At 40.3% G+C, this 23,450-nt stretch overlaps 1 protein-coding gene across 12 annotated transcripts in view; it reads right to left on the bottom strand.

Moving 5' to 3' along the window:
• Positions 1-23,450, bottom strand: part of MAP7 (microtubule associated protein 7) — a 122,834-nt gene that overhangs the window by 75,777 nt on the left and 23,607 nt on the right. The window contains exon 1 of one of the 12 annotated variants that reach the window (XM_075413974.1): positions 10,964-10,991. The exons of the other annotated variants lie outside the window; for them this stretch is intronic. Coding sequence (XP_075270089.1) covers positions 10,964-10,976 — 13 coding nt within the window. The 5' untranslated portion in view covers positions 10,977-10,991. Of the gene's footprint in view, positions 1-10,963; positions 10,992-23,450 lie in introns of those variants that run through there. 12 annotated transcript variants of the gene reach the window in all.

The raw sequence follows: 23,450 nt of genomic DNA, 5'->3' as shown, positions 1-23,450 counted from the left end.
AACAGGATTCCATTTCATGCGAATGCACCCTTTGCAAGACCAGGAGACTCTGGTGCCAGGTAGTCACTATCAAATCATAGGTTTGGCACTGTTAATGAAGGAGCTACGCTTCCCCTCTCTCTTCCCTCAGTAAATTTAGGCCTGGGGCTCCTTAGCTGACAAGCCCCATGCTATGCATGGTCTGACAAGCCCAGGAGTGGATTCCCTCACATACTGTATGTTTACTCTGCTGTCCATACTCGGCTTCACAAGCTGGGATCATGACAAGGTGAGTGGGAAAACTGGTATCATTCCTTTCAAATAGCTTTTTTTTTGCAGTAGGTTAGGAAAGGATCAGGAACAGTTTATTTCAGGGCCTGGAAAGCAGAAAAATAGATTATGAAAAAAAATAAAGCAACAAATACACAAGGTCTTCTGACTTCTTGTCACTGTAAAGCTGAGTATGAACTGTTAACATTAAAAACAGCCTTGTGATCTTCAGCGAGGTCTCAGGAAAAAAGTGATTGAGGAACTGGTTGTAGCCATCACAGTAAAACAAAGTAAAGGCCTTCCTTGCTAAATTATTTTCAGTGCTCTTGCACAATACAGACTATTTTGGTCTGGAATTATGCTGCCTGTAAAGAATATGAAGTATCCTAGCCACCACAGCTCTCTAGCAGCCTACTTTTAAAATTACTTACCAAGAGAAACACAATCCTTTGCCAACTGTTGAACATTTACACAGCTATAGAAAACTGTCAGATCTTTGGGCACGGCGATCCTTGCTTGGCACTTCTACAGTGCTTTGAACATCACCACCTGATTCCAGACAGGGCCACATCAGTGCCACCATGCTAAGCCAGATAGAAAGGGCCGAATTACCATCCATTTTTGAAGCTCCAAAGGTCACTAACAAAAACTAACACCAAACCCATGCATTTTCAAACTACATGTAATTAACAATAATCGATGTCACAGTGAACTGATACTCATACCTGCATAATTAGCAGTAGGTAGTCCTAGCCATCATCTCCTCCTAATCTCCTGCAAACTAAGAGCAGTCTAAGTTTAGCTATACCAGTTAAACCTCCTGCTATTGCTACTTCTAGATAAGGAATCAACTATAAATATGCAATATTAAATTCATTAGAGATTGTAGGGAGAAAATAGATCAACTTGCACTGTATATAAAAACTTTATTTTGTCTACATTTGAATTTATTTTGATGACATTAACAGTCTCAAACCAGTGAAATTTGATCCTGAGTTGGGAGTTAATTTTGAGACCCTTTTTTCCTGAATAAAGGTCACCTCAATTTCTGTTGATAAATAATGTGAAATAATAATACAAATTAAGACAGTCCAGCTTTTTCCCTGGCTTACCAGAAATTAATAAGATTATTTTAATTTTGGTAGAAGACTAGACGTATACAATTAAACTTTGCTAAACTTATGCACTTTGTTTCCACTTTTATGATGTGCATCACTTCATTCTTCTCCCCATGGTTGTGCTCGGTGTATACTGGAATACAGCAGTATATTTTTAAGGGCAAATCAGTATGATAACACCTCAAAAGAACAGAGTTCCCGTGAAGAGGGCAGACCACTTGTCAATTCCCTGTTTGGAAGACATTCAGGTAGTATGCTGAGTTACATGGGCCAGTGAATATGATTATTTGAGATGATAACTCTGCTAATATTGTGAAAAAAAAAAAGACAAAAAAACCTCAAAACCCAAACAACAACAACAAACCACATTCTAGGGGTTTACATGATCTTCCCCTTGGAAGAATTAATGTAATATGTAGATAACATGAATTTGTCTGTCATGTTCTCAGATCTGTGCTAGAACAATAATATTCTAGGGATGTTCCAAGGAAATCTCTTAAGGACATGCTTGTGAGTCATCTGGTCAGGAGCTAATGAAAACTATGAATGGCTTTGGAAACTGTTCTTCTTCCTTAGCATCTAATCTGGGATTAGATATTGTAATGATTAAGAGACCCTAAGCAATCTGGGAGAAGGACACTGTACTCCAAGTAGTCCACACATCACACAGTGCTGCTGTGAGTCAGGCTATATGATGCATTCAGTAGGAAGCTAAATAGCTTACACTTCTGCATATGTTAAAAACATCTCTGCATAGTAGCAGCAACCAAAGCTCCTACCCTGGAAGCACTTCCTCCTTCACATATGCTTAAATCTGTGGCCTGTCTTGAAGCCAAGAGACCATTATGCATAAACTCAAGCACACTCAGACTTCATCAGAGCTGGATCTGAACTGACTGGGAGATCCATAACTGCTACAGAACAGACTCTTATTCTAGGTCTGTCTGGCAAAACAGGAAAGTAAGGTAAGTCATAGGAACAGACAGAACAGGTAACAACCATACCCTCCTCTGAGCTAGTTACGAACCAGAAGGAATTACAGTAGCTGAATGGAAACAAAATGCTTCTTCAATTTCAGTAATATAATCCAGAAATTTCTGAATGTGTCCCAAATTCCTTAGTGTCTAAGTGCTACTATAGGACTAGTTACCATTTTTCCCCAGAAAAAAACTTTTAAAACAAGTCTTATAAGAGCTTAGTTTTCTAAGCACATGAAACACTGGACAAATAATCAACTACAGTGTAATGTACATTTTTCACATCTACTCATAAAACTGCTTTCAAATGTATCTTGTATTGTTTTTAACAGATACTTTGCATGCCTGACGAGATCTGAAGCTCACTGCATTTCATGGATCATTAGCTATTAACAATTCCTACCACAAAACATTGCGGATACAAAGAGATTCCATCCCACCCCCTACCTCAGGATGCCCCTAATCCTACCATATAGATATGACAGCCCCTTACCCTACAGCTGCAGCAGCCAGAGGCAGCTCTGGCTGGGCCTGCTAAGAGGTGGTCAACCAGCCAACCACATTTAATTCACCACCAAAAGGCAACACACCACCAAAACTCACTGTAACACAGCAGACAGCCCAGGTTGTCATGTTCCACCCTACCCTTGGAAGCAAATGGTTGAGCATATTTGCATTTATATTCCTTTCCCTCCTTTTGTCTAAGCCATGCAAGTGACCTGAAGTAATAAGCATGGGCTGATTAATTGCTGTATGCGTTTTCTTCTGCGAAGCTGAAAGGTCAGTTGGGGTAAAAGCAAAGGGTGACATGACATACAATACTAAACACTCCTGTTTTTAAGTAGCCACCTTGTTCAATGAACCACACACAAACCAAGAAAGAGTTATTTTCACTACATGTGCTCAGGCTTAAATGCACCAGCTGAGAAACAGCTGCTGAACTACTAACTCTGAAGATGAAGAGAAAGCTTTATATGGGCCTCTCCTCCCCAGGGCTAAGCACTTAATGGCGTATTAAAAATGTAGACATCTTAGTCCAGATTTCTAAGGATTTAATCTACATTTACATAACAGTTGGCAGCTCTCTCATCTGTGGTTGGGGTTTTTTTGTTTGTTTGTTTTGGTTGATTTTTCTTCCTGGTCTTCATGAAACCATCAGCAACAGTGTACTTGCCTTTACAATTCTGTTTGTGAAGCAGAGCTGTCCAGCTGCATCGCCTCTTACTAACACTGCCACAGATGTTTGTACACTGCTGGGTATGAGGCCAGAGATGTACAAATAGCAGCAACCATGCCAAAGTGGTTTAATCTGAGATTACATTTTAAAAATATGATTTCAATACTTTCTATGACATGATTTTTGTTACACTATTGCTGTATTTGTTTAGTATTGAAGTGTAGACAAACCTACAGTGTACGTTTTCCAGAAGCACTTCATATTATGCTGATTGTGGACTAGCTGAAGACGAAACTCAGTGAGAAGAGTAAGGCAACACTGAGTTAAATCAGAAAATTTTAAAATTTCAACGAACAAACAAGAAACATTTCATTCTCCTCGTCAAAAGTGATCCTCCTTGTTTCCACAAGGTAGAGAAAATTTACTGTGAAGAGGTTTCAGTTCCAGTAACAGAGTCCACAAAGCCCCAAAAGCTAGCACTGAACCCATTCCTAGTTTTGCCATCAATAATATCATATTCTGTCTTTCCACAGAACTAACGAGACAGCAAGTAAGAGAGCTTTGAATCTGGCAAAATGATTATACAAATCAGTTTTTCAAGGATGTAATTATCAAATTCTTAAATCACTGATTTCAGAGGCTGTAACAAGAGAAGGCATGTAAGCAGGCAGACCTGTGTAGATTAAGCAATGTACATGTTATTTAAGAGAGTTGGAGAAGGGGAAGGAAATCATGCCTCTGCATTAGCATGCGGAGCCCTGGACCCATTCACCACATGGTGAGGGAAAGCCTTTCTAAAGGAAAAAGCAAGCAGAAAGCAGACCTCAGCCTTGGGAAAAAGACGGGGTCGAAATTCTTTGCTCTGTTTCCTGCTGTCAGTCTTTCCACATCCTTCTCCATGTCCAGGAGACAGTAGTAGCAGTGTTTAAAAAAGGGCAGATGTTGATGCTAATACACATTCTACACTACACCAGCCCTAAAACACTCTTTGGCCATTATGTCAGCCAGCTCCAAGGCTGAAGCAGTGAGGCAAGGTTCTGAAAAGTATAAACTCTATTCCTTGTCTTGTTTTTATTTTACAGGTGCTTCTTTTATTGCAAATATACATATTTCGCCATGACTAGACAGAATAGGTAAAATGTTTTTTTCCAGGACAGATGAACAGGCTTCATAAACCATGAGTACACCACCCACTCCAGGCTGACAAACTGAACAAGGTCACACTAGCACACAGAAGGCTCAAGAGCATGCACAAGTTTGCAAGCTTCATTAAGCAAAGAGAGCTTGCTAACACTGGCTACAAGGCTTAGGGAACCAGGTCTCACTTGGCCACTGTGTGAAAGCTGCAGAAAGTACCGAAAGGGCCTAACTCTTCGACAGCTTGGAGTGTCACAGCCTCATTTACAGGTCATGTTTAGGTGTATAATTTTGGTCTTCTGTAGTCCTACGGAGTATCATCTTTACTTCTATGTATGCATTCAGGCTATTAAAGTCTGCATGATTAAGAGCTACATTTGCACTTCATACAGCTGGGGGAAAGACTTGGTTATGATTTAATCAAAGTTGCTAGAGTGCCCCCTCCAAATCTGTCCTCAGAAGACTATCAGTACCTCTCTGCCTTTATATGAGTATAGATTAAAGCAACAGAGATGAGGTATTAAACATGGCACAAAACAACAGCACACTTCAGCAGAAGTACACTGTATTTTTCCTCAGCTATAAGCACACAAATAATTGGTGGCTGTAACACTACCAAGTTATTTCACAATAACCTAGCTTCCAAACTACTCATCTGGCAGGCCCAGCAGCAATACTCCTTATTCAGGACATTCCTAATGGATCTAACACATTCAAATCTCCTGCTCCCTCTCCCAATATCCCTCTTAATGCACTCTTTGCTTGCTCTGCAGTTCGATGCAGTAGTCTAGCTGAAGCAGCATTAAGAAATTGAGAACAGGGGCATGTCACCAAGCCGAAAAGCTCTCAGTGAGTAGAGTGTGGTAAAAAATCTGACTGTCACATCACCAGCTTTTTAAAGATCAAATCTAGCACGTGCCAGCATGCCTAACAGCAACCTGTCACTGAAGTCCAGAGAAACTCAGCTTCTTGAGTGACTGCATCTTCAAGATCAGCTCTCGCCTCCTACGTGCCCTCTTAAGAATTGCCTAGAGTTATCCTAAATTTTATCAGTAAGCAGAAACACTCTCAGAATACTAAGACACATTCTCATATGCGTATGGTCTCGCTAAGATGATGCCAGATTTTAATGTGTCATCAATAAACTCGTTATTTGTACGCTTGCCGTCTTTCCCAAGCTTTTTTTGCAGGTATTAGAGCAATAAACTAAGAACACTAAAGTAGGCTTTGCAATAAGAGCCTTAGAAACACCAGATACTGTGAACTACCAGCTTCAAGGACTTCTTCAGCTTTGAGTGAAGAACCTCTGTGGCATCTCTTGAAAGTCTTCCATATCCTAGCATACATTTCATCCTCCAACTTGCTAGGCAGGAACTACACTGAGTTAATGATAACCAGGGAAGCATAAGGAAGCTTGGAATGCATCTTCAGAGACCACGTTAAAAATTTTATGTCTAAAAAACAGGCTTCACTACCCCACCGTTTGGGTCCTTTCTTTACCTCCTGTATCTTAAGATTTCTCCACTGTCAACACTCACATAATTTCAGCCCCTTCAGTGCTGCAGGTGGTAACAAAATTGAGTGAGAAGGCAGGCACAAATGCTTGAGTACTTCTGTGGAGAACTGACAGCAGAAGACAACAGTGGTGCACATGCATCCTCGGAGCAGGTGGGCAGCACCCACTGAGGCTACACTTGGGCTGTGCTCTTCCTGTCACTGCTGAACAGAATATATTCCCTTGAAATGTATGTACTTTATAAATAGATAGCAGAAGAGCCAGAACAGGTTTTTGTATTTGCCAAGTTTAAATACATTTTGGTGTAAGTGAGATGTTAACCTGAGGAAAGACTGTTACTTCTGCCTCTAGCTGGCTCAAATTAATCTCTGGTTAACTGCTGGAATTCACCAGGGAGAAATTTTAGCTACTGAGTGAATTAACTGTAAAGACTTAAATGTGTGTCAGCACTTAAACCTTCCACTCATTTGCCTCCTTTTACCATTAAAAAAGTGCAGGAAACAAGCACACTGAAATAGTATGCCTTTCTTCCATTAACCACCAGCTATATTAAATTATTTCCAGCTATCTGGCTAAGAACACCAATGCTTTGTCACCATCTCTAGAGACACTACTGTAGTTCTATAGATAAAAAAGCCAGCTGTCCTTCTAAACAAAGAGCAAGCATGCTTTAGTTCTCTGTAAGACTAATACCAACATCGTCCTCCTCGCCTCAGTCCTGTCCCCAAAGTGTCCCTGGGTTATCCTTACATAGAGTTAAAACAAAGCTTCAGTCTGAATCCTGCCTTCAGTTAGGCAGTTCAAGTGTTTACACGATTTGAAGTTAAAGAAATTAGCTTCCTATCTTTCTTCCCTTACAGCAGAAAAGTTTGGAAACAGTTAACACCAACTCTATATATTCCAATATAACCCGAAAAAAGACATATAATACAACGCATAAACTGAAAGAAATAAAGCTAACAGACAACTCAACATCCGGAGGGACTCCACAGTTCCCTGCAGCCTTTTTTTTTAAAAAAAACAAAACAAAACAACAATAACAGAAAAACAAACCACAAACACCACAGCTCTGAAATAGCTTTTCACTTCCAAATTCAGTGATCCATCCCTGTGTTATGACATTGATGCCAGCACCAGGTAAAAGCCCAAATCCTAGCGTGGGATTTTAACTCACCGTAGCCATCTGTTTCAAGAGGATTATATGGATTTTTTTTTTAAAGTGCTAGACACATTAAAAATAGCAGAGAGTCATTTCAAATGCTTTTTCAGCTACCCTGTGTTAAAAATATCACCTAAGCTTGAAAGTCAAAGCTACATGACCCTGTAAATCTGCTGCGCCTACTGATGCCCCCTGAATCTTAAAAAAGCCCAAATCCATAATATTGTAAGAGTAGAAGTACAAGTAGCAACCATTTATTAACATCTCCACGTTTGTTTTTCATGAGTAAAGGAAGCATGTATAGGCACTGGTTAAGTCTCAGCTACCCTCAGGCTTTCATTTAATAGCATAATTATAATTTCCAAAATGGTAGAACTTAAAAACACCATGGTTGGGGTTTTTTTGACAACTTAATACTGAAGTTTTCCAAAGAACGTTTGTTACTAAATTTGAAAGTGTCATTTTGCTTCACACATTTACTGCATACTTTCAAAGAACAAGCTGTGTACTCATTTCATGCAGGTGAATAAATGTCTTTTTCCAAGATGTTTTGTTGCAGACAAACATGACTATTTCAAATCTTTTACTGCTTAGAAAAACACACAGTAGTTCTGGTTCTTTTCCTTCGGACTCCCGAAACAGATCTGATTTCCGTCTGAGCTGGGACTTGCTCTGCATGCATCAGAAAAAATTGCTTCCATCCAATCGCAACAGGCAGAACAAGCAGCAATTCAGTGACTACTCCATTCATATTCTGATCTACGGATTTTCTTTTCTCCTTTTTGACCAAGGAATCTGTACACCTTTTTGTAGGCAAAACAAAGACCAAAGGAAAGAAGCATTAGCATTCCCAACAAGTGAACAACCTATTTGATCAAATGGGAGTGTATGATGGGCTTCTCATCCCCGTAATACCACACCTCCCTAACCACAATCAGGGACACAAGTGAAGTTATACTTCATTACATGACCCCTAGTTTTGAAGAGTCATGACAAACAGCCAAACTTTCTATTTCATAGGAATGGCACCTCCAGTTGCCATCTTTCTGTTAGTACAGATGTGCTTCACAACTAGGCCAGGGGGGCAGGTAAGACAAGTACTTAGGAGATACATTCACAGGCACACTTCCATATGCAAAAGCCACTCTAAGCCTCCTCTCCCTCCCCTTGCATCATTTTACACAGCCTTGGCCTCTGCTTTTGCTTCCCATTAACTGCTGGTTACTGTACATACGTTGTAAAAATTGTAGCAGCTCTGACTTTGTCGTGTACTTGTAAGCAGTGTTACAACACTGGATAACAGCAAGAGAAGTCTATAAACCTCACTTTGTAGTATCTTCCTCATTGTAAGTACTGAAGAATTTGATACTAGCTGTATATTTTTCATTTATATTAAAATAGCCCCAAAATATAGGGATTTTCTTTTTAATTTGGTAATTCTATCATTATGTTTATTTTTGAACATAAATAAAGAAATCATATCAACATAAGTTATAACAGCCTTAAAGGTTTGCGTTGTTTTCTATCAATTCATTCAATCAAGGCCTTATAACAAAATGCTATCTCTGTTCACATGCTCCAGTAATGTTTTTCTTATTACATTTTACTTCCATTTCTACTTTGCAACATTATCTGATAGCTGCAGAATTCCACTGCTTTTGCAACCAATATTAATAATTCAGATGAATTCGATTTCCAAAGATTTTGGCCATGACACAACAGATTAACGCAACAGCTTTTCACATCTGAAGTTCCCAAATATGTCGGAAATAAAAGTGAGGTAGGTGGTCTCAGCTTACTTCCACTGCTTATTCCCCTCACAACTACTCCACAGCTCAGCATCCCCTTCCCTCCCCTCCCTAAATTCTCCACTCCCAAGAGAAAAAGCCTGCAATCTAAGCTCAGTAATAAAAAAAAAAAAAGGGAGAAATTCTTGTCATCATCAGGGAAAAGAGTTAAGTGTGCATGTACAGTAGTAAGTCATCAGATAGTGCTAGCAATCCTTTATTTCCAGGCACACTAAGTTTCATTTGCCCCATTTGATCAATACATTCAAAAACCCCTAGATAATTCATTGTCATAACTTCACAACATGATTTGGAAACTAAAGAACCTTCTACTCAGTGCACTTTCAGAACAATCCCAATATGACAGCCACAATTTAAGCAAAAGAAAATTGCAGACATCAAGTCAGGCAACATTTACTAGGACCTCTAATTGTGCACGAGTGCAGTGCGCATGCAACCTGTGCTGGGGCTACGCTCTCTAGAGTTGGACCGTAGGATGGGCAAGCACCTATCGATCACTGCTGTGTGCTGGGGCAGGCAGCACAACTTAATGCAACACCTGGAGGTGCTGACCCCTCAGTCTGCAGGATATATGCTGTCTTCCACCCCTCCATGTTAACTCTAGAGCACAACACACCAGAGAGCAATTGTCAAAAAAAATACTGCTGCAGCTGATACCTGGTAGAGAAAAGCCACATCTCTGTGTGGAGTCTGTGAGCTGCCAACAACATAAGCGGAAATAAGGGTCAGGTAAGGGTGCTGCACAGAGAAAGCATGATAGCATCGAGCTACTATTCAATATCGGGCTACTTCCACATATGTTAACTAGCACTTACAACAAGGGAGAAAAGCAATTCGTTTATTACTTCAGAGATAGTTCATAGCAAGCAAAAAGGGCACCCACACCGCATAACCCAAAGTTTCAACACTAAACACAGCAGGCAACCACTAGAAAGGAAAACAGACCTGCTGAATGACAAAATGAGGAAGTAAAAAAGCATCTTATTCAGAAGGATTTTTTAAAAATAATTTTTGCTGATTTAGTCACCAGAAGATAAAAGTGGAGGTAGAAGCGAAAACACAAACTAATATTCTTGTTTTCACGCTCTGCATGTACAAACTTGAATAACTAAAGAGATTAAGAGCTACACAAAGCTCTACTAATTCCCCATTCGGGGAACAACTCCTCACACAGAACTTCCACACTGCGGAACGTCTTTCTCCAGTTGTCTCGCCGAGGGCGGATGAAGGAAAGAAAACATTCTGATACCAAAGTTGCTAAAACACAACATCCCAATCCCCAAAGTAGTAGTTATTTTAGCAAATGTAGTCCCTAGTTTATGTAAAGGATTATTACAAACAGGCCCGTTCCTGTTCCACATATTGCCATCCTCAGTTTCCATCAGTCTCGCAAATTTGAAGTTAAAACTAATTAGACTGAACGATGCTGTGAGCAAGTAGATAACTAACTATATATCAAGAGTATGGCCAGTTACAACTAGTTACAAACAAGTCAAATAAAAAATTTGGTGTTTTGAAAAAAGAAAACCTCAGTAGTGAATTACTTAGTTATAAACAGCAGATACCAAAGAAAGATAAAACCTTCAATTTGATAATGTATCTTAAAAAAATCAACTCAAAAGATCAGTGTACTCAGAGACCACTCTTCTGCAACCTCTGGCATCACTCAGACATCTTACAATTAATCAGAAAGTGAAAGTACAAAGGAAAAACACTACATGCATCCCATGGCTAGAGACAGTGTTTTCCATTTACAAATTATAACTGGGAAGCCATTTAAAAGGATTTTTTCTGTAAATATGAAGAGCGAGATGATACTTACCTATTTCGTCCATTATATTCAGTACTGTACACTTATTTGCACTGCAGAGGTCTACTGTGAATCCATAGGATGATCCATATCACCCCGTATGCATGACTTCAGTCTCCCATCCCACATTTAAAAAATTCAGGGCAGCAATTATGCAAACCCAGACTAGAAAGGAGGCGGCGTCACAGAAGGAAAAGGTGCAGCTTCAGAAAGCCTCAAACATGCATGCCATCAAAATATCCTTATGAGGTCAAACCTGACCCACTCTCTCCATTTCTGGCCCAATATCTGATCAAAATGGAGTTTGTCACATCCACAGCATCACGAGATTATATACAGGGATAGAGAGGGGGAGAAGTCTGCCAAGCACTTCCCGGTGCTCTGCGTCAATAGATCTGGGCTTAGCCTCTGTTAAGCAGCTCAAGCCACCGGTTATTGGCGCTGGCAGCTGTCTACCACACTGCCCCACTTCCTATTTCAAAACACACTGCCTGGGAGCAAGGCCTTGGTCAGTCAGCTCCAACCTGCCTCCAAATAAAACAGAGAATTTGGACAGTAGAGCCTCCATGTCTGCCTTGGACAGTCCTTCAAAAGTTTAGAATACCCCACCCCCCTTTTCAAACAGCTTAGTGTAAAGATCAGTTACAGCAATACTAAAAAACCCAACATGCACTTCAAGATAGAAAACTAAATTAAAACAGGACCTTGGGTTTAGTGGAGGATTGTTCCGCACGTACATAAGCACATTGTTTTCTTCAGTATTTCCAAGATTCTAGTATTGGGTATACTATGCAGCATTTTAGCATTTCTTGGACATCAAGTCAATTCTTGACGTGTTTCTATTGGCTTGCTAACAAATGAGGCTTTTCAACAAGTGCAGTATATTCATTAATGTCAACACTTTGTCCAATATTACGGCAAATCAGTTACTAGCAGCTTAACAGCAACTGCTATATTACTTCCCCCATCCTCAAAACAAAAAAATGCTAATAGCACATTCAACCCAGACGAAGGAACACCTGTGCTACAGTTTCTTGTTTTCCATGTCATGTTTTACTTTGCATTGTAAGATATAAGACACATCTATGTAATATGCTCAGATGTAATTCTCTGAAATTCCCACATTATAAATTTTGTTACAAAGTAATTAAAATCAGATTTGTCACGCCAACAAGATTGTGCCATCATTAGACATTGGTTTCAATACCAACAGCTTATTAACACTCTGGTTCTACAACAATAATTTGTTAAGACATAACTACTCTACTCACGTGTGGCATAAGGGCATCTCCCACCCACTCTGCATGCTGGCTAATCCACATGTCCTTAAAAAGGCGCACAGAAGTCAAAGCTCTGTCTTGTCACCACTGTCAAACACGGGCTGCAACACGAAAAGCAGCCTTGTGGCTATGATATGGCCAGGGAGCCTGCGAGAGGGGGACTGAGCCAGAGCCCTCCCGTGTAACCGTAGCAATGGCAACCCCAGGAGCACTAACCCCACTTAGCCTCTCAACCTGGATCTGTACCTTTAGATGAAAACGTTTCTATTCTCAGCTCTTTTTAGCATCTCATTTATTCAAACCATTGGCTCAGATGCAAACATTCTCTTCCAGCCCCACAACTGGTACAACTAGGTCCAAATTTTTGCTAGGGGACCTGAATACCCTGAGGTAGAAACAATAACTAAGGCTCTAGAGCTCCTCCTGTGAAATTGTGAGCCTGGAGCAACTAGGTTTTATGGAATATTAGGGAGGCAGATTGCTAAACACTGTGTTGAGCTGCAAATGCAAAATAGAGTGTAAGCATTAATTATCTTTGATTATGACTACTCAAGATAAATTATCATTAATTCTATCATCCTTGTTCAGATGATGAGCAGGTAACTTGTTCTGCAAGTGGTCCCCTTGAGGCAGAGCACAAAGTATCAAAAACACACAAACAAAACCAAAACCAAGCTCATTCACAACATATCCAAAAACACCCCACTGATACTGACTGTAAAACAGATTTAAAAACATAAGGAGAGAACAGGTTAAACTAACCCCCCCCGACTACAATGGTTCTAAAAATACAAAGCTGTGTTTGTGTATTCCGATACATTCACATTGCAGTTCAGATCACACGGCCTGACGAGGTAAAAGCTATTCTGTCACTGACATGTAAGGTAAATAACTTGCTAACTTACTTTCTAATATACAGTCCACTGAGCTTACAATTACATAAAAACGAAAAATGAAAACTCATGCAGTCAAGCATATTAAATTTGTATGGGTTGTAACATTATACACAGCTCTTTTTTTAAAAACTGATACTTTTTTTTTTTAATCCAAACCACATCATTCACCCTTAAATCAGTCACATGCACAGCATGTATACACTGAGCATATGCCATCCTTCTCTAGTACTGCCAGACAAAAGCTACATCGCCAAAAATAGCCACACTGTGCTAGGGCTGCTGCAGAGTGCCCTAGATACATTTAGGCCATGAAGACTGAGCAGCCCTGCCGCAAGGAAGGGTTAGGCACTAACCTTCATATAATAGGCCAGGGCTGAAACGAGGAAGGAAGACGAATTTCCATCCCTGAAGTTAATTTTTAATAAACATGATTTAGCCGAGTTTAAAAGGGAGAGTCATCTGAAAGCTATTTCCATGCAGAGCTGGAATGCCTGTGTATATACACAAAACGTAACGGGAAAAGGGTGTATTAAAATACTTGGCACACGTTTTCTATTAAATAGTCAGTAAAGAAAACTGTGCCTTTTTAAAAAAAAAACATGAAATTTTACAGAGTTGACTTTATAAGACTATGGTCCCAAACTTTGATAGATGTTCTCCCTCTTCGGTTTCTCAATTATTTTTTAAATGTGGTTTCTTCCTATTCTTCTCTTTTTGCAGAGACTAGGAAAAGCTAACAGTTGAAGTTTTTTCTAGATCAGGTAAAATACCATATGTTAGAAGAGCTAAACAAGTAAAGATCTGTGTGCTAAGTGTTTAGAAGGATCAAAGATTGCTCACAGCTTGGTGTGCCAGATAGACCTCCTCAAATCCCTCATCAAATTTTAGGCTAAGTCGCAATTTATATTTTTCCACCATCCCAACACTCCAGTCAGCGTGTTAGGAGGCAGAATCTTGAAACAAAGGACATGAGTGTTACAGCACTGCAATAAAAAACACAAAATACACTTATCCATGATAAAGCAGGTAACAATAGGTAATGTAAGGTGTTAAATGAACGAACAAGCTAGTGACATCCAAGAGTCATCCTCATAAACTTAAGCCATTTCCTTTCAACAGACTTTTGATGCACTGGAACGGTGACAAGTCTATGTTTCCCAGTGAAATACTGAGCTTGACTAGAGCTAGCGCACTGTAATCACTGCAGTGGGCAGGACAGTGGTCTGTCTTTCTAATGCTATCCTCCAAGTTACCTCTGAGGAGGAAAGCTCAGTCTGACTGAAGAGCTCATTGCCTATGTCAACTGACCAAGGCACAATGGATTTCCCCACATTAGCAGAGGATTGCCCTAGACCAGCAGGCAAGGCTTCACCTTCAGCCAGATGAGCAGCAGAAAACCAAGAGCAATCTCCACCCACATCCTGCACCCCTAACAGGCTTGACTCTGCAGCTGGGCCTTGTTACATTGCCCGAGAACCACTCAGCGTTCAAAAAAGCTGGAGACATCTCTTTAGCTAACACAGTCTTGGAATCCCACATGTTAAAGTTCAGTCATCAGCCTTAAGTGTAAACATTAGCCTACATCATCACAGTCCTTATGAGTAACAGGACAGCAATGCAGTATTTAGTGAGCAAGCTACTGTTACAGCTTGATGCTTAACTTTCTAGACCTATTTCTACAAAGGTTCAGCACAGAAAGCATCGAACAGAAAAGAATGGGAAATCATTCAAGTAGCAGGCAAGACTTGGTCCTCCTGTCATTCTGCATTTCTGACAAAGCTATAGCATGCCTAGGGGGCAATGTGTAAAAGCAGCAAGCTGTTCCTGCTCTAACCTGTCTTCACAAAGAGGGAGAGGGCTTGGGGAAAAACATAAGTGCCAGAAAACCAAAGAACCGCTGAAAAATTCAACGTTATACTCTGCTGTCTATCCTAAGGAAGAAAACTTTGGCAGGTTGGCACTTCGTAATATTGTCTGAAAAGAGTATAATTCAGTCAGTGCTGTCAAACAGCAGTAGAAAAACAGTTTTGGCGGAGATTTCATCATCATTTACATTCTCTGGACTAGCTCTGCTTCATTGTGGCTTTCATTATATTGACCATCGTCACAGAGTGTGACCCTAAATTTAACTATTAAAAGAGAATACCACTGCTACAACAGTTTTGTACAACAGTTTTTCCAAGTCTTAACAAAGACTTTCACTCCATCACCTTTCAGAGTACTCTAAAAGGATCTACAAATGGTATCTTAAAAACATTGTAAATGTAGGAAACTGTCCATGTGAAGTTTTCATCATATTTCAGTCTACTAGTACTGAATCAGAAGGCACTGATACATACGTATATATAGCTACTACATATAGCTTAGTATTTAGGAACTTGGTCCCCCCCAGCCTCTACATATGCTCACATTCGTGAGAACTGTATAATCCTGTGGAATTAAATCCAAATAGAAGTGTCATTCTTTCCATTGGCTAAAAATGTCTCCATAAGTCAACCCATCAGTTATTTATCATATATGTACAGAGTTACTAATTTTTTTCCTATTCTTTACATGCCAAAACATAAATGGATATTTTTCATTGCTTCTTTTTTGGCAACCAGGAGGCAGTCACATTTATGGGACTGAAAATTCTCCTGACAAGACATATGCTTCCACTGTAGATTCAATGTCCTCATGAAATTCTTTTAGTACATCAACAGAAAAAGCTCTTGAATATCTGAACAAGTAGACAACTTCCTTCCCCCACCCACCCACCGCTGTAATAACGTAACCCACATTTTTTTCTGTAGAAGTCGATATTCACAGTGGCACGAGAATAAGCAGAAGTCAGGGCTCCTTGACTGTACTGTTCACTTTGCTCCTGGCCCACTGTGTGAGCTCTGTCCTTCCTTTATCCTATTCCTTAAAAAAAAGTTTATTTTTTGTTTCTCAAAAAAAAGGTTTTGTGACTCTTAATTGGTTTCATTTTTTTTAATGCTTTGGTGAAAGTCTCCTTCACCTGTATCATGCAGGCCTGCAAATGCATGCACAGGGCGATGCCCTCACACGCAAAAGCAAGCTAGTATATAAATACCAAATAGAACAATGGCTTAAGACCACAAAAGACAATGTAAAGATCCCTTCTGCCCTTTTTGAAAGTTTTACCACTTCCATGATTGTCCCGGAGCAACCTGTGTAGGGAAAAGAATAGCCAGGAGAAGAGAACAGCAGGGTAACTGGCTGGCAGCTGGCAGGTACTAGAAGTGCTCTGGGGTTCCCTTCCAGGAAGCAGAACAACACGTCTGATTCCTCACGAGTTTTTTGCTAGAACAAGACTTGTACATGACCCAGGTAGTCCGAGAAGTTTCATCTGGTGCTGAAGAAAGCCCTCTGTGCCCAATAATGTGATCCAAATGTGCAGAATAAGCTTTTTTTTAAAACCCATAATTACACACTGGATTACACAGTTTTAGCGAAGGAATTTGCTTCAACTGTTGTTATGAGCCTTAGGATGCCAGCTTGGTTTCAAGCATTTCTACAGTAAAGTGTTCTATAATTGTACGCATTTGGACTTCAGTTAGGCCTATATCCATACAATACATATTTTTTTAAAATCAGCTGTTTTGATGAATAATACGGTTGAAGGAATTTACCGAAGTCTGAGATTTTCTTCTCTCCTACCCAGTGTGCTGGAGGAGGAGAGAACTTAGAGAGTTACTCCACACATTTATGTACCTAAGCAATGATGCCTGATACACTCTTTAGTATGAGGGTGTCAGGAGTCACAGCTTCCACTGTTGAGCAAAAATAGGCAAGTTTCAGTTACAAGACATTAGCGTTAAGCAGCAGTGTATGTAGACTTCATTAATAAGAATGAAAACAGGGGGGCAGAATCCAGAAGCTTGAAGTGCCATAATGCGCATTTAAGTAGTGTTAAGCAAAGAAAAATATTTATATTTATTACCATCATTCTAGAGTTCCTACAAGTGCAGACTACAGCAGCTAAAGTGGACATAGGACCTTCAGCTGACAGTTCAGGGGGTAAGCCATTTTCCTTAGGAAATGCATAAATTTTCCAAAATAATGTTTGAATGTAGAGTCACAAATGTTCCACCTGTAATTACTGTACAGTATCCATGGTATACATGTACCCTTTTGAAACACTGTCCATTCACTTTTATTATAAGCACATCTGTATCTAGATGCGACTACTCACCTGCACTCTTTTCTGCAAGAACTGTCAGGAATTGCACCTTGCACGCTGGTGCACTGTTCCTCCAAGCTAGTCCCCTTTTTCCTAGCAAACAAAACGCTGTGGGAAGAACAGTCTCTTCCGCGCTTGGCCAAGCTGTATGTTTGGCAACTCTTTGAGGAAACAGCTCTGAGCTGAGGAATTTGGTGAAGGTTTAGAAAACAGAGCCATACTATCAAAGACAGCAATTACTGGAACAGTGAACAGAGCCTGAACAACTGTGTAGCAGTTAAGTATTTGATTCAGTAGCGAGAGTAAGTACCTCATTACTCCCTAAAGTGGTATTTCAGGCAGTTAGTAAGCTGCTGCCAAAGCCTAGTCTTAAAGCAGCAGCCTCATTAGCACAAGTTAAAGTACATGCCATATAAAGAAAAAAAGAAAAAACAAACCCCAAAAAGCCTCCAAAGTTAGCCAGTAACTTTTGGAACCAGCTCACTATTAAATAACTCAGACTTCAGAGACTACACATGAAAGAATTGAGCGTACCACTTAACTTTTTTATGATACTGTCTCTTAGGCACAGGCATCAGTACAGTCACTTCTAGCTTATGTTTGAAAGTGCTGACTCCTTACATACTGGATGATATTCACAATCCATTATTTTAACGCTTCTCTCTCTCTGACTCATCATGCATCGTTTGCAATAAAATAAATGCAGTGGAGTCAAATCCAGTGCCAGGTCCCCAGAGCTTAAGCAGTGCAGCAAATCAATAGTATAGCTGCAAAACAATCGAGATATTTACTGGCAAAAGCATAAGAACAAATCCAAGGAATCTGGACCTAGTCCAGCATGGTGTCTCTCCAGTTCTTGTAAATGCAGTTTTGATCTTTGTGAAACTCTGAAACACGAAAGTCAGAAGAGCTAGATGGTACACAAGTAGATGCTACTCGAAGTAAATAGCCTGCAATCTTCTGGAAAGCCCAAGTAAGTAACCATTTCAATAAAGAAACTCCAGGTGTAAAAAAGGAAGATTTCAGCAATAAAAAAAATACAATTAAAGTAGAAATAACTCCTCTTCTTCATAATGTCTTTCTTCCCTGTGCCAGACACTCTGAACCTATGTCCCATTAAATCCTACAGAGCCCTGTTCTCTGATGAGTGGCAGGCTGGGTGCCTCAGGACTGAAGCCCTTTGTTGTTCCATCCAAGCGATACCAGGCTGTGCAGGAGCAGCACTGCCGGCAGTCCTGCCAGCATGCCTCAGCCCTGACTGAGCAGAGGGATGATTCAGACCATTTTACAGGTGCCCTGCTCCAAACTCCCTTTCTGCTAGTTCCCTGACAACATAGTAATTCCCCACCTTCCAAGAAAAGATTTTTTTTAAAGTAATTACTCCATTGCAAAATTGTAACACTTTTAATAGTTCTACTATTTTGAGACATGACTGAAAGTGACAGCAGGATGTACAGATTCCCCATTAATTTGAAAGATACCGATCCAGGATTCAAAGGCTGATGAGAAATTTGCACCAATGTATTCAAGGCAGTTTCAGGTACTACAGCTATATGTGTCCTTGTGTCTTGGTTTCGGCTGAGACAGATAATTTTCCTCCCAGTAACTGCTGTGTTTTGGATTTAGTAAAAGAAGAATGCTCATAACACTGATGTTTTCAGTTGTTGCTACAAAATCAAGGACTTTTTCCAGTTAAACCTTGAAATGCTGGAAGCTTTCTTATTCTTTGAAATGGATATTGTATGGTTATTTCTTTCAGGCAAGAATTAGACCACTAATTGTTTACGTGCAAAATGTGGTTCTGTTCAATAAAGCAAGAGAATTCCAGAACAGGGCAGTAAGTGCTTTCAGTCCATTACCAAGAGAAAAAGGTAAGTGCTCTAAGGCTGAAAATAGGAGGTCAAATTCACTACTTTTTCAATTTACTTCACTTCAGAAGAATCACAACAGGGACAAAGTAGGCCCAGCCTTTTTAATGGTTTTGCACAAGTCTTCTCATGCACCTTCTTGCAAAACAAACTTCCTGTAACATTCCTCACACATAGCACATCTTCTTATGGTACACTTAGCTCTGCACTACCCATGAGTTACAACTACATAGGACAGGATTACAGTTGTGCAAAACATTTGCAGCTCTGAAAAGAGCAAGCCATTCAGTTGCAGCTATCCCATGCAATACTTTAAATACTTTAAGGTCAGTAAGCCTTGTTTTTATCTCATACACTTTAATTCTCAGTTTCAACTCCTATTCAGAGAGGGCTTTATTAGAAGACCTTTGGAAGATGCTTTAAAGACTAAGAGTGCACATGAAGTCTAGCTTTTCTCTGCTCACTTAACTCCTCTAATAGGCGGGCTCCAAGTGATACCATGGGACATCTTTCCAGCTGTGACAGCAGACTACACAATTCAGTGTTCACCTCTTTGTAGAGTTAATTACTGCAGGCAACAGCCTAGCACGGTTCTTCCCACTCTTTCAGAAGGAAAGTACTTGATTTAACAGGGCAAGAACAGGATGCGGAATCACTGTCTGCAAGCTTTGCATTTGATTCTGCCAAAGCTTGTGATGCAATCTATAGTGTAACCTCTTCCCACACTCCAGCTGGCATTAGTAATTTGCCTATATTTGTATTTGTTTAGAGACAGTGTACCTTTGGAAAAAAAAAAAAAAAAGAAGAGACCACAAACCCTCATCTCCCTCACAGATAAGTGCTCCTACTTTGTTTTCCTGGGGGTGGAGGAAAGCCTTAGTGATACACACCTATTTTCTTTCTCAAATGATCAGATTTCAAGCACTGGAATATTTGTCAATAACGCCTTGCAATACATCTCTATTACAGTATGTGGGTGTCACCCTACTTGCGTAAGGGCAAACGCAGGGAGAACAGCGGCTTCTCTTCCTGTCACCCTGCCTTCACCCCAAGCACTTCACCACAGCACTGCTTTCTACCTTGCCGCAGAGGCTGGGATTCGAAACACTAGTGCAGTAGCAATCCTTGCCTACAGAAAGCTTTGGGGATCAGCTGACATTAGTATGTCCCCAAAAGGGTATCCACAGACAGTGGGAACACTTACACAAACACCACCGACAGAAGTTTAGCCCCCACACTTCACCAAAATCACAAACCACACTATAATACGTTATAATGCCTTACTTGGGTGGGACAGGGAATGGAAAAACTTCAAAAATTTGTGATCTATTATTTGTGATGTCCTAGGCTGACTGGGTAGCACTGTATCTACAACACTTACCCAAAGAAATTCAAACTGTTTAAATGACTGTAACAACTGATGTAGGTACATCTCATCAAGTCCATGAATGGGCAGCCTAATGCAGCAGCAGCAGGCCTGCTCAGGAAGCCACCCTGGCAGGCAATCTCCATTGCCATCTGCTTGGCCACCAGCACCTCAGCACACACAGTTTTTGGCTCTACTGGCACATGAAAGGCAGAGGTCAGTGGACAACCAACATGCGAGTGCCCCGTTAAAGCAGCCCTGCTCTGCAAGCATCAGTGCCTGAGCAGCTGACCAGCTACAACCCATGATAGCCCTTCCCAACCAAGTCACAGAGAGTACAGCACAGGGGGAAACAGCAGAAAAGACCCCAGGGCTGATTAACACAAGCCTCAATGCTCCACTTACTCAGCAGTGAGTTGTATCCAACACAGATTAACTTCCCTTTCAGCAGAAAGTCCCAATTCACCTTGAAGGCATGCAGGACACCAACATACCCTTTCTTATTGTGCCCTCTTTAAAAAGCAAAGCTTGAATCATAATCCAACTCTGCATTACTTTATAGCAACACAAAATAAAGGTATTTGGAAGGTTGCTTCAGCATAAAATTGCACAGCAGTGCATTATGTATCAGGAAAGCCAGTTCTCATTGTATTTTCCCATTTAAAGATCCAAGAGCACAACACAGAGTGAAAGTTTAAGCATATGCAGACAGTGATTTCACAAAATCTTTTAATACAGGCAAGTAGCAAAGTTTTCTCAAAAGGTTTACAGGCAAAACATTTTGTAAGAGAACTGTGATATACATATCATAAACATACATACGTGTTATACTACATATGAAACCCTTTTAGAGTTATTATTATTAATGCTGTTTTAATTTAAAGAAGATTCAAGCAAAAGGTCAACCAAATAAGTTGGGACAAAAGACGGGGAGAAAAGAAAAAGGGAAAGGGAAATGTAAAAAGAAAAAAAGAAAGTGAAGTAGGTGTACCATTGCTCAGTCACAGTTAATTAGAGTCTCACTGGCTGGCTGTTTTTCCACAGAGCAATATTCAATAATCCCTACACAGCCTGAAATATTTCACTGAGATGGGAAAGCTCTCATTATAATCACTACTGTCAGGATGTCCTGCAAAAAACAAGTTTCCCCTTCCCAGAGAGAGAAACAGAGACTGTTCCTGTAAATGTTATCAGACATGATATTTATCACCAGCTATTCTCTAAGTCACAAGAGCTTTCATGTGAAAAAGGCAGTCTTTGCAACACAGGTCTCAGAAGGACTGTTAATCAATAACTGGTTTTCCAATAACCAGTCTCAGAAGACAGTTGCTTTACAACGAAAAAACAAGCCTTCCTCAAGTGAAGAACATGCCTCCGTATTGTTATGTCTTCTCTTGACTTTCGTGACTCTCACTCCCAGCCTCCTGTCTCAGTATATTTTGACACTACTTCAGTCCACCAAAGCAAGCAGGTCAGGTTCAATATTCTGTGGCAGAGAACTGGTTGACAATGGGGAAGGACAAAGGCTTTCAGAAACCTAAGTAAATGGACACCCCCCCCACAGACACACATTACGAAAGGTTTTGTAACCAAGGAGAAAAATTAAAAATCTTTGAATTACAGCTGTTGATTCTGCTTACTCCACAGATCATCCCATTTATTACTACGCAGTAACTCTACCAACCCACTTCAACTACTCTACAGCATTATTATAAGAAGTATCTTGGCTCTCTTTAAGGACTGATAAAAGATGTCACCAAAATCACAAACACAAAAGTAAACCTCCTCATCAGGTTGCTCCCTAGCTTGTTTCTTTCTAAAGCTATGTTAGCTTACGTGGTTTCAAGAGTGGGTGTCTGCTTATGTGACTCACTGGTTGCAGTGTGTCAGACTGCACTCCCAGGAGTCGCACCACAGGCAAGCAAGAGCCAACAGTAACAAACAGATGAGGGTAACCTTTCTCACTAACACAGACCCGCCTTCCTAAACCTTTTGGTAACTTACTAGGCCAAGTTTACAAGGCCATGTTGTTGTTTCCCCTACTTAATAAAAAAATCTTTTTGAAAATAATTCCTAGGACAAGTTTAAGAAAACTCCATAATTAGAGCCTGGAGTATAAAGAGAAAGACCAAAGAACCAGCACTTTCTCAAAACAAGCTAACTGTTTGCTGAGTGTTGAAGGGAACTGTTAGTAGAGGCAATACACCCTGAACTCCTGTTTAGAGCCAGGCAATAGCAGAGCCTATTCGCAGAGTTAAGATCAGCATAAATCACTTCTGAAAACCTTGGGTTCAGAAGCCTATTCAGAACTCCAACACACTGTAATCATGGAGATACTGTCTTCATTTCTCAGGAGAGGAAGATCAAACCACCACACTGTCACCTTAAATATTTCAGCCTTGGACTATTGCTCATCACACAGATGCAAGAAACAAGCGAAATCTGTAAGAATGGTGGTTAAACAAAAGTCTAACATAAAAAAGAGGCATCCATAAGCATCACCATGGCGTGAGCATCTCAGTCTTCACTACACTGCTTTCCTATGCTCTCCATCAGTTATTGACTAGAAAGATTTACGTTAAACATATTGCAGTGAAAAGCAAAGCTACTCCACATACGATCTTCAGTGCCTTGAGCATCGGAGATGTGGTTTGCAGCAGCAATCCAGGTAACTCACAGGGACTGTGAGGCTCAGAGAAAATCCCCGAACACAAACTAGTTAACAGTTGTGTTTCTTCCACTTGAGAACAACCTGGTGAAGAAAAATCCTGGCACAAAAGTAAATAAATACGTTCTGAAATATTCCCGAAAAGACAGACTGGAAGTGTAAGAACATACCAGAACGCTGATAACCCAGGCACAATGACAAGCACAAGCTGCTTGGTCTGCAGCCTGGTTTTATT

This window comes from Opisthocomus hoazin, chromosome 2 (assembly GCF_030867145.1).
Source record: "Opisthocomus hoazin isolate bOpiHoa1 chromosome 2, bOpiHoa1.hap1, whole genome shotgun sequence".
Classification (NCBI taxonomy): domain Eukaryota; kingdom Metazoa; phylum Chordata; class Aves; order Opisthocomiformes; family Opisthocomidae; genus Opisthocomus; species Opisthocomus hoazin.
The sequence above is the reverse complement of the archived record's forward strand: the minus strand, read 5'-3'. Positions and strand labels throughout refer to the sequence as shown.